The 16,434-nt window shown below is 30.1% G+C and overlaps 3 protein-coding genes across 3 annotated transcripts; all 3 read left to right on the plus strand.

Moving 5' to 3' along the window:
- The first annotated feature begins 3,576 nt into the window (after positions 1-3,576).
- On the plus strand, positions 3,577-4,300 carry LOC133317318 (probable calcium-binding protein CML41). Its single transcript, XM_061519179.1, has one exon. It carries the CDS (start codon positions 3,604-3,606, stop codon positions 4,186-4,188), a length of 585 nt encoding a protein of 194 aa, XP_061375163.1. The 5' UTR covers positions 3,577-3,603; the 3' UTR covers positions 4,189-4,300.
- A 7,472-nt stretch (positions 4,301-11,772) lies between these two features.
- On the plus strand, positions 11,773-12,404 carry LOC133317314 (histone H2A variant 1-like). The gene is made up of 3 exons (XM_061519174.1): positions 11,773-11,782; positions 11,839-11,937; positions 12,088-12,404. The coding sequence occupies exons 1-3, from the start codon at positions 11,773-11,775 to the stop codon at positions 12,402-12,404; spliced, it is 426 nt and encodes a 141-aa protein (XP_061375158.1).
- An 84-nt stretch (positions 12,405-12,488) lies between these two features.
- On the plus strand, positions 12,489-15,792 carry LOC133317315 (histone H2A variant 1-like). Its single transcript, XM_061519176.1, has 3 exons — positions 12,489-12,531; positions 15,227-15,325; positions 15,476-15,792. The coding sequence occupies exons 1-3, from the start codon at positions 12,489-12,491 to the stop codon at positions 15,790-15,792; spliced, it is 459 nt and encodes a 152-aa protein (XP_061375160.1).
- The last annotated feature ends 642 nt before the right edge of the window (positions 15,793-16,434 follow it).

Consider the following 16,434-nt stretch of genomic DNA (forward strand, 5'->3'; position numbering starts at 1 on the left):
TACTAGAAAAGCCATTATTTTCGACGGAAAAAAAATCCGTGGCAATTATTGACGGAATTTTCGACAGAATTCGTTTACCGTTGAATTTTTTTACGGAAAATAGATTCCGTCAAAAACTTTCGACGAAAAATTGATTCCGTCCAAACTTTTTCGACGGAAAATGAATTCCGTCGAAAATGGATGAATAAAATAAATAGAAAAGGAATTGATTTTGTAAAGGTTTTCGACGGAAAATGGATTCCGTCGAAGATTTTTGACGGAAAACTAATTCCGTCGAAAACGGATGAATAAAATAAATTGGAAAGAAATTGATTTTGTAAAAAATTTTGACGAAAAAATGATTTCGTCGAAACTTTTTCGACAGAAAATGAATTCCGTCGAAAATGGATGAATAAAATAAATGAAAAAAAATTGTTTTTGAGAAGGTTTACGACGGAAAATGGATTCCGCCGAAGATTTTTGACGAAAAATGAATTCCGTCGAAAATGGATGAATAAAATAAATGGAAAAGAAATTGATTTTGTGAAATTTTCGACGGAAAATGAATTCCGTCGAAGATTTTTGACGGAAAACGAATTCCGTCGAAAATGGATGAATAAAATAAATGAAAAAGAAATTGATTTTGTGAAATTTTACGACGGAAAATGGATTCCGTCGAAGATTTTTGACGAAAAAAGAAATTCCGTAAAAAACGGATGAATAAAATAAATGGAAAAGAAATTGGTTTTGTGAAATTTTTCGACGGAAAATGGATTCCGTCGAAGATTTATGACGGAAAATAAATTCCGTCAAAAATGGATGAATAAAATAAATGAAAAAGAAATTGATTTTGAGAAGGTTTTCGACGGAAAATGAATTCCGTCGTAAACGGATGAATAAAATAAATGAAAAAGAAATTGATTTTGTGAAATTTTTCGACGGAAAATGGATTCCGTCGAAAACGGATGAGTAAAATGAAATGGAAAAGAAAGTGATTTTGTGAAATTTTTCGACAGAAAATGGATTGCGTCGAAAACGGATGAATAAATTAATGAAAAAGAAATTGATTTTGAGAAGGTTTTCGACGGAAAATGAATTCCGTCGAAAACGGATGAATAAAATAAAATGGAAAAGAAATTGATTTTGTGAAATTTTTCGACGGAAAATGTATTCCGTCGAAGATTTTTTACGGAAAATTAATTCCGTCGAAATCGGATGAATAAAATAAATGCAAAAGAAATTGATTTTGTGAAATTTTTCGACGAAAAATGGATTCCGTTGAAAACAGATGAATAAATTAAATGAAAAAGAAATTGATTTTGAGAAGGTTTGCGACGGAAAATGAATTCTGTCGAAAACGGATGAATAAAATAAAATGGAAAAGAAATTGATTTTGTGAATTTTTCGACGAAAAATGGATTCCGTCGAAGATTTTTGACGGAAAATGAATTCCGTCGAAAATGGATGAATAAAATAAATGAAAAAGAAATTGATTTTGTGAAATTTTTCGAAGGAAATGGATTCCGTCGAAAACGGATGAATAAAATAAAATGGAAAAGAAATTGATTTTGTGAAATTTTTTGACGGAAAATGGATTCCGTCGAAAACGGATGAATAAAATAAATGAAAAAGAAATTGATTTTGAGAAGGTTTTCGACGGAAAATGAATTCTGTCGAAAATGGATGAATAAAATAAAATGGAAAAGAAATTGATTTTGTGAAATTTTTCGACGGAAAATGGATTCCGTCGAAAACGGATGAATAAAATAAATGAAAAAGAAATTGATTTTGAGAAGGTGGCACTGCGCTAATGTGCTTTGTGCACCACAAGAAATAAATTTGAATATGTATAAATCTGAAATCGGATCCCCAATTGGTTTTTTCTGCAGTCAATGCACGCAATCTGCATTGAATCCAAAATGACATTGTTTTAGAGCAGAAATAAAAATATTTTAGTAATTATAATTTATTTAAAGGTTATAATAATTTTTATCATTAATATTTTTTAATCTTCCAACCCACAACAACGTCAACATTCACTTAGGAAACATTAAACTCTATTTTATATATATATATATATATATATATATGTGTGTGTGTTAGCGGAACAAAACGCTTAGCTTAAGAATCACTAAACCATTTTAAGAACTGATTGATTTTGGAATTGAATTCTAGTCTATCTTCTTTCTGTGTATTTTAGTCTACCTTTCCTCACACTACATCATACACAAGTATTTAATATATATTGAGTATCCATTAGCCAATATAGTAATTAGCAAGATGACTTTTTTTATGCGTACACGATACTGTTATTTGTATATGAAAATTTAATAATATTACTTATATATATATATATATATATATATATATATATATATATATATATATATATATATATATATATATATATATATATATATGGGTTCGATTTTTCTGCAATTACTGCAGATAAGTTATCTGTAGTAAGCCCAATACGACGTCGTTTTGGGGCGGAAATCATGGTGTTTTTGTAATTTTAATTTATTCCAGGGTTATTATAGTATTTATAATTAAATTTTTTAATATTTTAATCCTAAAACGACGTCGTTTTGGGATTAAATACAAATAACTTATTTGCAGTAACTGCAGAAATATTTTTCTGTATATATATATGATAAAATCATTTATGCAGCTACTGTACGTACATCAACGACAGGTGTATGGTTATGATTCTCCACATTTAATGTTTTCATCCTTTGTCTGGTTATGATTCCCCGCATTTAATATTTTCAAGTATATATATGGCAAGTATTTGATTGCTGCACATACAGCAGCCGCAGAAATGTAAACCCTTATATATATATAAATTAAATATGATTTTAAACTTAAAAAAAAAGAAGATACAAAAATATAATACTAAAAGAAGTTGCTGTTTATGAATAAATTTTTTTTAACACTCCTTTTCTTATTGATTAAATTTTATATTAATTCTTTTCCAAAAAATTATATTAATAAAAAATAAATTTATATTATTGAATCTACCCAGCATAAAATTTCTCTCTTAATAAACGAGTCTTAAAAATATGAGTTTAATGTTTTTCTTATTTTAGGAGATATAATTATTTTCTATTCACATATAAAAATGTGTGAAGCATGTGAAAAGAAAAGAGAAAAAATAAAAATATGAATACCATACATTTTATGTATATATAAAAAATAATTTCATACAATATGAGAGATATTAAATCTTAAAAATATCTTCCTAATTTACAAAATATAAAATAAAAAGCTTCCTAATCTTCATTATTATTTAATGGCCTCCCTGCCTTGTAAAGTGTGTAAATATAAAATTGTGAAATAAAAAAAAAAATACTCATATTTAAAATGAAAGGACGGTTTTAGCAAGACATTGTTCCCTCAATTTTTCCTGGGACCCATTAGGAAGCTACCATGCAATTTCCTTCCACCTGCAATTCTGCAAAGTTACGTAATCTTTATTGACATGCCATTTGTGCACCCGAGGCAATTTCATAGCAATTCCCCTCAAAATGCTTTTTAGTGTCCTTATATATATGTCAATCCTTGAAGGCTATTTCTTCAAGTGATTCTTCACCCGAGGCAATTTTCTTAACTAAATAGTATGTTATGGCTACCGAGAAAATTCTCAAACTATCAAAGTGGTTCTCTAACAAAAGTCTCAGGCTTAGTCTACATCCCAAAAGATCAAGATCTTCCCACTCATCCTTGAGCTCTTCTAGATCACTACCCATGTCACCATGTACCATCCACAATAAAAGTAGTGGAGAGGAAGGGTCACTAAGGGAGGTTTTCCGTCACTTTGATGGAGATGGAGATGGGAAAATCTCTGCCTATGAGTTAAGGTCATATTTTGGGTCCATTGGAGAGTACATGTCTCATGAGGAGGCTGAAGAGGTGATCCATGACCTTGATAGTGATGGGGACAACTTGTTGGACTTCAAGGACTTCAAGAAGCTGATGAAGAGGGAAGGTAGGGATGGTGGTGATGATGAGGATCTCAGAAAGGCTTTTGAGATGTTTGTGTGTGAAAAAGAAGGGTCTGGTTGTATCACTCCAAAAGGGTTGCAGAGGATGTTGCACCGCTTAGGAGATGAAAAGTCCCATGATGAGTGTGTGGCTATGATTAATGCCTTTGACATAGATCACAACGGGGTCCTTGATTTCAATGAGTTTCACCAAATGATGGCCTGAGTTGTTAATTTAAATCTAGTATATGTCTTTGATGTAAGTGGATAATTAATACTAAATCCAAATCAGATAATCAAGAATTGCAAAATTGCAGTGTTTAATGATTGCTATCTTCAAGACGATTGTTGTAAAAAACTAACGTAAAAGGTATAAATGTCGTGTAAAAATCGTTCAGAAACATAAAAATGACAGAAACACAAGTTTTTATTTAAATTTAATTTTTATTTTTATTTTTTTAAATTTAATTTTTTCTTTTTTTGTTTTTGAATTTATATGTGACTTATATTTTTAAAATATGAAATTATTTATTGAATTTTGAGTGGTAACTTATGTATTATATATATATATATATATATAATAATTTTATACATTAATCTGAATTAGTAGAAATTTTACGTTTTATGTAATTTTTTTGATTTACATTTTCATCATCCCTTCGATTTTTACGTATAATCTCAATTGTGAAAATTTATTATAATTATAAAAATATTTTGATTTTTATCTCAAAATAATATCATTTTAAGTTCAATATAGATAAATTATTTATATTGATCGTAGAAAAAACGAATCCTTAAACAAAACATATATCTTCTACTGAATCAATTGATCGCTAAGAGATTTCAACCCATTACAAATACTTTAATAAAGCCAAGGCAAAGATGGATTAGTTACATATCTAAATATGAAAAATGGTTCGTTTATAAATTTTTTTTACTTTCGAAAATATATAATATATTTTGTAAAAATTTATAAACTTTTTTTTTGTAAATATAACCTTTTGTTCTAATAAGCATTTGGTAGAGGAGAAATTTTTTTTTATCCGAGAATCTCAATTTTTAAAAATATAATTTTTACCTTCAGTTTATGATAATATCTGAAAATTAAAAATTTAAAACAATTTAATTTATCAAAAATCCCTAAAAATTCCGCGTGCCAAAAAGGGACCGAGTAAGTTTAGACACCAGTGCTTTGGTAAGTTGGAATGAATCTTCTTCTCTTGCCTTACGACTGGACTTGTACTTTTAAAGCTAAAGCAAAGTGACAAGTAACAGGAAAAGTGATAAGTAACAGGAAAAGTGAATAAAGGAACATGTCATGTCGCTCTTTATTTCATAAGCTTTTATTTGTCCTTGAAATTGGAGAGATCAAACTTTTAAAATATATTATATTTATAAATTTTTTATTTATAAATTCTTATAAATTATATTATGTTTGATTAATTATATTTTAATTAAAAGTATATCACTGATCAGATTTAGTATAATTTATAAAAAAATTTGTAAATAAATCGTTTTCTATCTTTTAATTCATTTTGTTATAAATAATATGATATAATTATAGCAAGTTCATAAAAGGTGTTTATTTTATCAATTAATTTATCAGAAAGCTAATTAATCGGGTTCCAGGAGTGTCTAATTTACTCTCCCAACAATTATTTCAAACTTGATAACCTACCACACTTGGTAGGAATTTCTAATATATATTATTTACTTTAGTAATACAGATTCTTAGGTAATTTAAGTAAAAGGAAATTTATATGCTCTATCATTCAGTATATTTTACCATAGATATAGGGGTGGTAAAATGAGCCAATTTATCGGATTGGCTCGTAACCTGTTAAAAATAAGTCAGGTTGGATTGACAAAAATGACCTGCCAACCCAACCCGAGCTAGCTAAAAAAAAAACGAGTCAACCTGCAGGTCAAACGAGCTAGCTCGCGACTTGAATTTTTTTTTTAATAAAAAATACAAAATATAATATACAAAAATAGAGAAAACTCACACATGTTGTCATCGTCTTTCTTCCTTCTCTAAACCTAAGTCCCTAATCTTCTCACATCTCTGCTATTTTTATATTGTTAGGCTGTGCTGGCTCTGTTTGGTCCAAATATCTTATTCACTTGGTAGCAAGCGGTTCTGATTGTTTCTTGATGTTGGTGCAAATCTGTTGTGAAAAAAATTCGAAATTAGAATATTTTGCTTTTATTTATCATTTTGTAACCCTTTGTTTAATCTGATAGAAGCCACATAACCGGTGCATTAATACTGCAGGTTCATTTAAATAGACTGAAAACGAGACAACTCGCGAGCAATTTTCGATCCAACCCGCGAGCCAATTTTTGAGCCAACTCGTGAGTTATTTTTTTAAGCCAACTCATGAGCCAAATTTTTGAGCCAACTCGTGAGCCAACCCTAACCCGACTCGGGTCGGGTTGGGTTGAGTTTTCTGGCTCATTTTTTTTTTCGAGTCAACCCTAATCCGGTTCATTTTTTCGAGTTGCATGCGGATTGAGCTGGGTTGAGCCGAATTAGTCCATTTTGTCAACCCTACGTAGATATATGAGCCACAAATTTCTTTCTTGTCAATATAATAATAATTATCTGCATTAGATTTGAGACACTTGTACCTAAAAAAGGTATTGAGACATTCAATAGCATGATGTAATTTATTTTTCTCTCCAATACTGAGTGCTCAGCCCTTCTTAGATTTGAATTTTAAGACTACTAATCCTCACCACTGAGGTGACATCAAACAGTTTCTTTATTCTCCCGTTGCTCTTTTAATTCGTCCAGCTGTAGGAGACTTATTTAGTTATTTTTCCATCCAATTTAAATCTGTTAAATCTGATAAGAAAACAATTATCAATAATTATTAGTTCAAGTGATAATAAATTTATTTTTCTTAATTAAAAGTCTTGAGTTCAAGTCATTAAAATAGAGAAAATAGTTTTGGGAGATTCATCACATATAAAATCGGATCCTTTAAGACTTCAGACATTGGTTGGTATATATATATATTATATATATATATATAAAATTAACATCTACCCCTTATGATAGATGCTAAACAGCACTATTGCAGAGCATTGGCGTATAAGTTTTCTATTTGGAAAAGAAAAGAAAAGAAAAGAATAAAAACAACGACAACAACAATAAGAAATATACAGATACGTCTTGGTGTTTATAAATGTGTGACGTTAACCTCATGTTTTTTTTGTGTGGAAAAATTCAAAAACTCTCTTATGGTAATGTTTTGAATCATTTACATTCTTATGCTTTTTTAATCATTTAACTCTATGTGATATTTTTTATTCACATACCTACTTAACACTGTTATGAACTTAACTAAATATGCCTATTTTACTCTTTTTAGAAGAAGAAAATAAAGTAATAAAAATATTAATAATAAGACCAAATGTTATGAAAATTTAGAATACTTAATAAAAGACTAAAATAAAAAAGAAAAATAAAAATCAAATGTGTCTAAATAAAAATAAAAAAATAGAATAAAGACAAAAAAATATAAAAAAATAAGGTTAAATATGTTAAAAATCACAAAAATGATAGAAAAGACTAAATTTTTAAAAAAAAAAATACTAAAGACAAAAAATAGAAGAAAAAATTAAGAAAAAAATAAAATACAAAAGAAATGAAACAAAAAGAAATCACAATTATGAGTTATATATATATGTGTGTACGTGTGTGTATGTGTGTTTATTGTCGTTGATCTATTTTATTCTTTTTTATTTAGATATGTTTGGTTTTTTTCTTTTTCTTTTTTTACTTTTTGATCTATTTTATTCTGATTTTTTCTCACTCTTTTTTTAAGCCTTGTGTCACCTCATCTACTAAAGATTTTAGTAAAAAAAATTAAAAAGGGAGAAAGAGAATAAAATATAGATATAAAAAAGACCAAACATATCCAAATAAAAAGAATAAATAGATCAAGGATAAAAAATAAAAAAATAAAAAACCAAATATATTTAAAATTCATAACTCAGATTTCTTTTTATTCTATTTTTTTATCTTAATTTTTTCTTCTATTTTTTTGTATTGAGCATATATATTTTTTCATTTAGACTATTTTTTAATTTTTAATTTATTTTTAGTTTTTTCTGTCACTATTGTGTTTTTTAACATATTTAGTCTTATTTTTTCTTCTATTTTTTGTCGTTATTCTATTTTTGTTATTTAGACACATTTGATCTCTTTTTTTCTTTTAGTATTTTATTAAGTATTCTAAGTTTTCATAATATTTAGTCTTATTTTTCTTTTTCTTTCATTATTTTATTTTCTTCTTCTAATAAGAGTAAAGTAGGTATATTTAGTCAAATTTCTAACAATGTTAAGGAGGGGGTGGATAAAAAAATCATGAGGTTAAGTGATTAAAAAAAATATAAAAATGTAAGTGATTCACGTGAAGTTTTTGAATTTTTTTTCTTTTTTTTTAACATAAAAATATAAGTGTGATTAAACGTAAGATTTCTGAGAGGAATTATATATCGTCCATCAACGAGACCTTCACATCAATTAAGGGGGCGTTTGGTTGAGGAAATTTTTTTGGAATAGTAGGAAAATGTAATAGATAGAGAAATGATTGGAAAGATAGATAAAGTGAGATAGGTAGAAAAATGTAAAAAAAAGTTATTTGATGGAGAAAAACTTTACTGAGAAAATTAGGTAACTTTATGAAATCAACAGTGCATTAAAAGCCAGATAACCGGTTTTCCGAAAAATCCCACCTTTAAATTGGGTTTCTAAACAGTGCGGATATCTATGTTTCTCATAAATCCATACAAATTGGATATATGGGTTTTTGGTGAAAATACATTGAAACAAACATGGTGTTTCTAAAAGCCATACTTGAGAAACATAGATATCCGCTGAAAAGCTCCCAACCAAACACCACCTAACAGAATTTGAACTCAGGCACTTTTGAGTTATGAACCTAATCCTTACGCTCTCATTTTATTTGGTGTAGCTGGTTGTCAAATTAATACTTTAAAGACATTTCAACTTATTCCGATTCGAAGCCATAATAATGTTGTGCTAAAGAACAGGCAAATGTAACCAACTTATCAGTGTAACAAATGAAGTCAATTAATATTATTCATTGATCATTGAACATTGAACTTTAGTAATTTAGCTTTTTGACCTTTTTACTCTTCATTAAACAATTAATAACCATTTTTCCCCTCGTTCAAAACGATCTACCAATTTGTCCCTCATTAATTGATTAACTTGAAGATTTAATCGATTAAATGGTCAAAACTGACAAAAATAATTGACTTGAAGATTTAATCGATTAAATCTTCAACTTAATCGATTAAATCTCCAAAAAAAAGAAACGAAAAGTAAACAAAGGCTTTTGCCCGCAAGAAACCACGTATGGTTACCAGTGTATGGTTACTTGATTGTATGCTACTACCTCTGGTCCTGAAACTTCAACCAATTCGGAGAAACCACGTATGGTTACCATTAAAGATGTTTTCTATCCAAAAATACAATCAAGTAATCCTCCTACTGTTTCCAAGAGTTCAACCTCTATCCAAACATCATTACCCACAATCCAGAAAGCTTTTGCCCGCAAGAATGGGAGTGGATGACCAAGCACACCAAATTCACATGCATCGTGTAATTTCATCCTCTTCACTCGAATTAAATTCCCATTTCATTTCAATCGAATTCAAAGTGGGAACAGAAGATTGAAACCATAAAGCAAAGCTTATTTATTTACTTTTTGTTTCTTTTTGGAGATTTAATCGATTAAGTTGAAGATTTAATCGATTAAATCTTCAAGTCAATTATTTTTGTCAATTTTGATCATTTAATCGATTAAATCTTCAAGTTAATCGATTAAAGAGGAACAGATTGGTAGATAATTTTGAATGAGGAATATTAATTAACTAATGAAGGATAAAAGAGTTAAAAAACATTAATAATTTGCTATGAGTAATTATAAATGTAAAGATATTTCTCTTCGGAATACCTTCACAACCTCAAGAAAGGTTGATAAATTTTTATACATTATTTTATATTTCTCAACCACTCTTTTTACATGGAGCTTTAGATTATATATATCATCCATGAGGTTTTCACATTGGTTATCGGGAACTCAAGTACTTTGGGTTAGTTATGAGCCTAATCCTTACTTTCTCATTTAATTTGGTGGGGCTGGTTGTCAAATTAATACTTTAAAGACATTTCAACTTATTCCGATTCGAAGCCAAAATAATGTAGACATGTAGTATTAATTAAAGAACACGCAAATGTAAGACAAGTATGAGTAAAAGATAATGTAAAGAATTAATTCAACTCAAAATCTTAAGTTGTTGGGTGAGGTTATATTAATAGTTTTATAGATTTTATAAGAGTTATGTTGTAAGAAAAATGATTGTGTAATGTTAGAGATTCGTTTTGCGTGCCTTAATTTTTTTTTTTTGTTTCAAAAAGTGCGGGTCCCATAAAATATTGCGTGTGTAGGAAACTTTTTTGTGTCATGTTACATAATGAATACAAATCCCTAGTTTTATATATCTTTAACAAGCTCCCTCACATGAAAGTTCATTAAGCATGAAGTGTGGATGATATATTAGGTCCAACCTACTTGTGTTAAGAAATTTCACAAGAGAAAGTAAGGGCGATGGGGATCGAACATATGACATCGAAACTTTAGTACCATACAAAGAATCAATTTAACCTAAAATCTTAAAGTGTTGGATGATGTTACATTTATAATTTTATATATGTCTGAACGTTACTCGTATTAGAATGAATTCAATTAACACTGAAGGGGTTTTCCTTGTGATTTCAAATTTCATATTATGAAATAAAAATAACAACATTTATTGTGAAAACAATCAATCCAAGAAATCTACTCAATGTTGCGGCTGACCTTTCATTGACCACAAAAGATGTGGTTAATTTTGTATGACAATTTAAATTCTAAAACTAATTTTATGTATTTAAATAAATTTCCGTAAGGTTCTTACATTTTAACATTTAAATGAGTACCTAGAACCTAAAATGTAGGAAAATAAAAAAAAAATTAATCTTATTTAAATAAATATATAGTTTTATCTAAAAAATTATACTAAGGAGGTATTTAATATTAATTTTAGAAAATTTTAGGATTAAAATTATTATGCATGTGTGTAACAAATGGACCCCTGCAAAGAAAAGAATATAACAAATGTCACTAATCATACAAAAGAAATCTAACATAAGATTTAATATTTCATGACTTTATTTAATATTATTTGAGTGATTTCCTAAATAAAACAAGTCCATGGTGTCGTCTTCTCAGCAAGAGAAACAACAAAAAAAATATTTATTCATAATAAAAAATGTGGATGTTGCTTGCATACGTGGCCTTTTGTGCATTTGAATGTCATTTAAAAAAAATACTAAAGTAATTCAAAACAAAAAAAGAATGATTAAAATAATATTGTAAAACGTTGGGTGGGTATGTGTTCAAGTCGCGCAAGGAATTGATGTACATTTAGGCATTAGTCGAATTAGTAGCTGCCAAATGGTGCAAGCTAAATTAATCATGGTTACTTCATCAAGGTTTAACTGTGACTAATTTTCGTTCAAAGGATGAGGGTAATTAATTCACTTACAATTGGTCTATTATACATGACTTAATCATTGATTTAAGAAGTCTAGAGTCAAATAGAATTATGGCGTAATATGTATGGCTCAATTGTTAAAAAAAACATAAATTTGAAATATATCAAATTATGATCTAATCCAAGTCCAAAAGAAGCAGCAGATATGATCAGTGGCGGACCTTCTCATGAGCACATGTACGCAAGTGCAGACATACAGTTTTGATTTTTTTTTTTATAGTTACTAAGCAATGAAAATGAGGAAAAGTGCTTTTGGCAACAAAAACCACTTCAGCGAACAAGGACAAAGATAAGGATAAGAAAAGACCCATTTCACGGTCGTCCCTGACCCCCGCGGGATGTATTCAGTGGCGGACCTGCTCCTGGGCACATGTCCGCAAGTGCAGCATAAAGTTTTGATTTTGATTTTGATTTTTTATAGTTACTAAGCAATGAAAATGAGGAAAAGTGCTTTTGGCAACAAAAACCACGGCAGCAAACAAGGACAAAGATAAGGATAAGTCGTCCCTGATCCCTGTGGGATGTATTCATAGGCAGCTGAAGCAAAGGATCCAGGCCAATGGACGAGTTGGGGCCACTGCTGCTGTATACTTAGCCTCCATTCTTGAGTATCTCACTGCAGAGGTTCTTGAACTTACTAGGAATGCAAGCAAAGATCTCAAGGTGAAGAGGATAACACCAAGGCCTTTACAACTTGCTATCAGGGGAGATGAGGAGCTTGATACCCTTATTAAAGGGACCATTGTTGGTAATGGTGTCATCCCTCACATCCACAAGTCCCTCATAAAAAAAACCGCCAAAGAATAAAATATTTGCTTCTGATTGATTTCATATGGTTGTTAACGGAAAACTATTTTGTTTAGTTTTATGACCTGATTGCAGGAGGGTAGCATGATTTCTTCAACTGTCTATTTGGAACTGAGATGTATGTTAGGTACGTAGATGGTCGTATTTTTATGTGGTCTTTTTACTCGTTTAATTGGCTTGTCTTAAAGTTTTAATGGAGTTGGATTGCTAGACAATGATTTCTTTTAGTGTTTGATATGTTGCCTTTATTGGTTAGTTCCTCCTTTGATATTTGGTTGTTTTATTTTAATCTTTGGAATGGTTTGGTTATCCGTTGATTACTGTATAGAAAAATGGGCTATGATGAAGATGAAAATAGTTGAAATAAAAAATTATTGATTGAAAGTTGATGTCTTTACTATTTTTATTAAGTTGAAGTAACAGAAACCATGCGTTCCATTTTTTTTATAGTAAATTATAGTAACAAAATTCAGTTACTATCTATTGTGATTACTAGCTGGTGCATAAACTAAAGACACTGCATGAGGTGATCCTATTTCTGCATCTTGGGTCACTGCACTTGAATTCTGAGTTGCACTTGAAGTAAGCTCTCATGTTATAAAGTTTTCTTTTTTTGTTTATATTTATATTTTTTAATATATTTTTAAGAAATTTAAAAAAAATTCGGGGGCAGAACCCCCAAATCTTCGCTACTAAATGTGCGGACATAAATCAAATTCCTGGGTCCGCCACTAGATATGATTGCGATTTGTTTGGTAAGAAAAGAAAAGCAACATATTTGACATGTTTTGAATGATTTAATTGTAATTATTTATTATTTTTAGAAGTTAATTACCATTATATTTATTTTAAGAATTTTACTTATTTTTGGGATTTTAGATTTTGAATTTTGATTTTTGAATCAATTTATAACTAATCTATAAAAGGGTGCTTATGACCAAGGTAGTTAAAATTGAGTTTTTACCTAAAAATGGAAGGGAGATAAAAAATCATAAAACGTCAAATCACTATGAAATTTTTTTGTAAAAAAGTAAAAGCACTTGAAATTTTGATGAAAAAAAATTGTAAAATCGTAAAAGCGCAGTTTTAGAAATAGTTTTTAACTGCAATGATTATAACCCTTATTATAAGAGTTAAATTTTGTTAATAGAAATTGAGAACCGAAGGGATACTCTATTATGAAATCATAACTTTCTGTGTAGCCACATTTTTTATGCACTTTAAGCATAAGTTGGTATAAGAGCACTAGGTTGTCTTTAACCAATGGCTTAATAGAATCGTAGAGGTCATCAATGACAGAGTCACGAAGGCAAGGGACGTGGATTTGTTCTTAAAGAAGACAGAGAACTGCGTTAGATAGACCCACATAACATAGAAAATGAAGAGCTCGAAAGACGGATCTAGGATTTTAAGCGACAACTTGAGCAGAAGTTGGACATGAGAATCCAAGATTTGGAGCGACGACTCATGCGGGAGCATAGCGGGAAAATTCAAGTTTTAGAGTGACAACTTGTGGAGGCGCAGAGCATGAAAATCCAAGATTTGGAGTAACGACTTGCGTGGACAAAGTTGGGCATTCAATTCAAAGAAGAAATGGAATTAGAGTACGCATATGATGACGAAGAGGAGGACGTCAATCCCTTGGAGATTCTAAACCAGGGACATAATTGGAAAGTACGAGTTGGAAATCAGTCAACTTTTTAAGATATCAATATGCAAATCAACATTACTGACTTTGATGTGTATGACCACAACACAATTTGTGATGATTTTCCCATTTATAATGACTATCCATCTTATGATGAAAATTCAGTTTATTATGATAATCTAGTCTATGATAAATCTAATGATGAAGATCTAATAGAGAAAAAATTATCAATTGAATTTTTACCTTAAGAGATTGATAACAGTGAAGATGAAGAAGATTCGAGGATGAAGATCAAGAAGACCATGCTTATGAAGTTTTGATGATAACAAAGCAACAACAAGTACCAACATAGCACAACATGAAAGCTCTCAATATAAGGCATGGCAACAAGTTCTAAATGATACAAAAATCCTATAACAAAGTGCAAACATGAAGAGAACTGTAACACCCCGTGTGCATCCGGTGTACTTTAGGATCAGATCCACCTCGCATAAAACTCAGAAAAAAATGGTTAATAGCACCTGCAAAACACAGAACAAGATAGAACAAGATAAAATAAAAATAAAAATAAAAATCAAATCTCAAAGATCAACGATTATTTATAATATTGGAATTAATAATCCCCGGCAACGGATCCAAAAACTTGATGCTCACCGGCAAGTGTACCCTCATCCTTTTGTGCATTTGAATGTCATTTAAAAAAAATACTAAAGTAATTCAAAACAAAAAAGAATGATTAAAATAATATTGTAAAACGTTGGGTGGGTATGTGTTCAAGTCGCGCAAGGAATTGATGTACATTTAGGCATTAGTCGAATTAGTAGCTGCCAAATGGTGCAAGCTAAATTAATCATGGTTACTTCATCAAGGTTTAACTGTGACTAATTTTCGTTCAAAGGATGAGGGTAATTAATTCACTTACAATTGGTCTATTATACATGACTTAATCATTGATTCAAGAAGTCTAGAGTCAAATAGAATTATGGCGTAATATGTATGGCTCAATTGTTAAAAAAAACATAAATTTGAAATATATCAAATTATGATCTAATCCAAGTCCAAAAGAAGCAGCAGATATGATCAGTGGCGGACCTTCTCATGAGCACATGTACGCAAGTGCAGACATACAGTTTTGATTTTTTTTTTTTTATAGTTACTAAGCAATGAAAATGAGGAAAAGTGCTTTTGGCAACAAAAACCACTTCAGCGAACAAGGACAAAGATAAGGATAAGAAAAGACCCATTTCACGGTCGTCCCTGACCCCCGCGGGATGTATTCAGTGGCGGACCTGCTCCTGGGCACATGTCCGCAAGTGCAGCATAAAGTTTTGATTTTGATTTTGATTTTTTATAGTTACTAAGCAATGAAAATGAGGAAAAGTGCTTTTGGCAACAAAAACCACGGCAGCAAACAAGGACAAAGATAAGGATAAGTCGTCCCTGATCCCTGTGGGATGTATTCATAGGCAGCTGAAGCAAAGGATCCAGGCCAATGGACGAGTTGGGGCCACTGCTGCTGTATACTTAGCCTCCATTCTTGAGTATCTCACTGCAGAGGTTCTTGAACTTACTAGGAATGCAAGCAAAGATCTCAAGGTGAAGAGGATAACACCAAGGCCTTTACAACTTGCTATTAGGGGAGATGAGGAGCTTGATACCCTTATTAAAGGGACCATTGTTGGTGATGGTGTCATCCCTCACATTCACAAGTCCCTCATAAAAAAAACCGCCAAAGAATAAAATATTTGCTTCTGATTGATTTCATATGGTTGTTAACGGAAAACTATTTTGTTTAGTTTTATGACCTGATTGCAGGAGGGTAGCATGATTTCTTCAACTGTCTATTTGGAACTGAGATGTATGTTAGGTACGTAGATGGTCGTATTTTTATGTGGTCTTTTTACTCGTTTAATTGGCTTGTCTTAAAGTTTTAATGGAGTTGGATTGCTAGACAATGATTTCTTTTAGTGTTTGATATGTTGCCTTTATTGGTTAGTTCCTCCTTTGATATTTGGTTGTTTTATTTTAATCTTTGGAATGGTTTGGTTATCCGTTGATTACTGTATAGAAAAATGGGCTATGATGAAGATGAAAATAGTTGAAATAAAAAATTATTGATTGAAAGTTGATGTCTTTACTATTTTTATTAAGTTGAAGTAACAGAAACCATGCGTTCCATTTTTTTTATAGTAAATTATAGTAACAAAATTCAGTTACTATCTATTGTGATTACTAGCTGGTGCATAAACTAAAGACACTGCATGAGGTGATCCTATTTCTGCATCTTGGGTCACTGCACTTGAATTCTGAGTTGCACTTGAAGTAAGCTCTCATGTTATAAAGTTTTCTTTTTTTGTTTATATTTATATTTTTTAATATATT

This window comes from Gastrolobium bilobum, unplaced genomic scaffold (genome assembly GCF_033153095.1).
Source record: "Gastrolobium bilobum isolate Gb01-03AN ecotype WA unplaced genomic scaffold, APGP_CSIRO_Gbil_v1 utg6883, whole genome shotgun sequence".
NCBI classification, from domain to species: Eukaryota; Viridiplantae; Streptophyta; class Magnoliopsida; order Fabales; family Fabaceae; genus Gastrolobium; species Gastrolobium bilobum.

Excerpts from the sequence above, each read along its gene's own strand:
- LOC133317318 (XM_061519179.1), top strand. The coding sequence starts at position 3,604 with ATGGCTACCGAGAAAATTCTCAAACTATCAAAGTGGTTCTCTAACAAA.
- LOC133317314 (XM_061519174.1), top strand. Across the intron at positions 11,938-12,087 it reads GTCCCTGACCCCCGCGGGAT|ATAAGGATAAGTCGTCCCTG; the intron begins GTATTCAGTGGC and ends ACAAGGACAAAG.
- LOC133317315 (XM_061519176.1), top strand. The coding sequence starts at position 12,489 with ATGATTTCTTCAACTGTCTATTTGGAACTGAGATGTATGTTAG. Across the intron at positions 12,532-15,226 it reads GGAACTGAGATGTATGTTAG|GAAAAGTGCTTTTGGCAACA; the intron begins GTACGTAGATGG and ends AATGAAAATGAG. Across the intron at positions 15,326-15,475 it reads GTCCCTGACCCCCGCGGGAT|ATAAGGATAAGTCGTCCCTG; the intron begins GTATTCAGTGGC and ends ACAAGGACAAAG.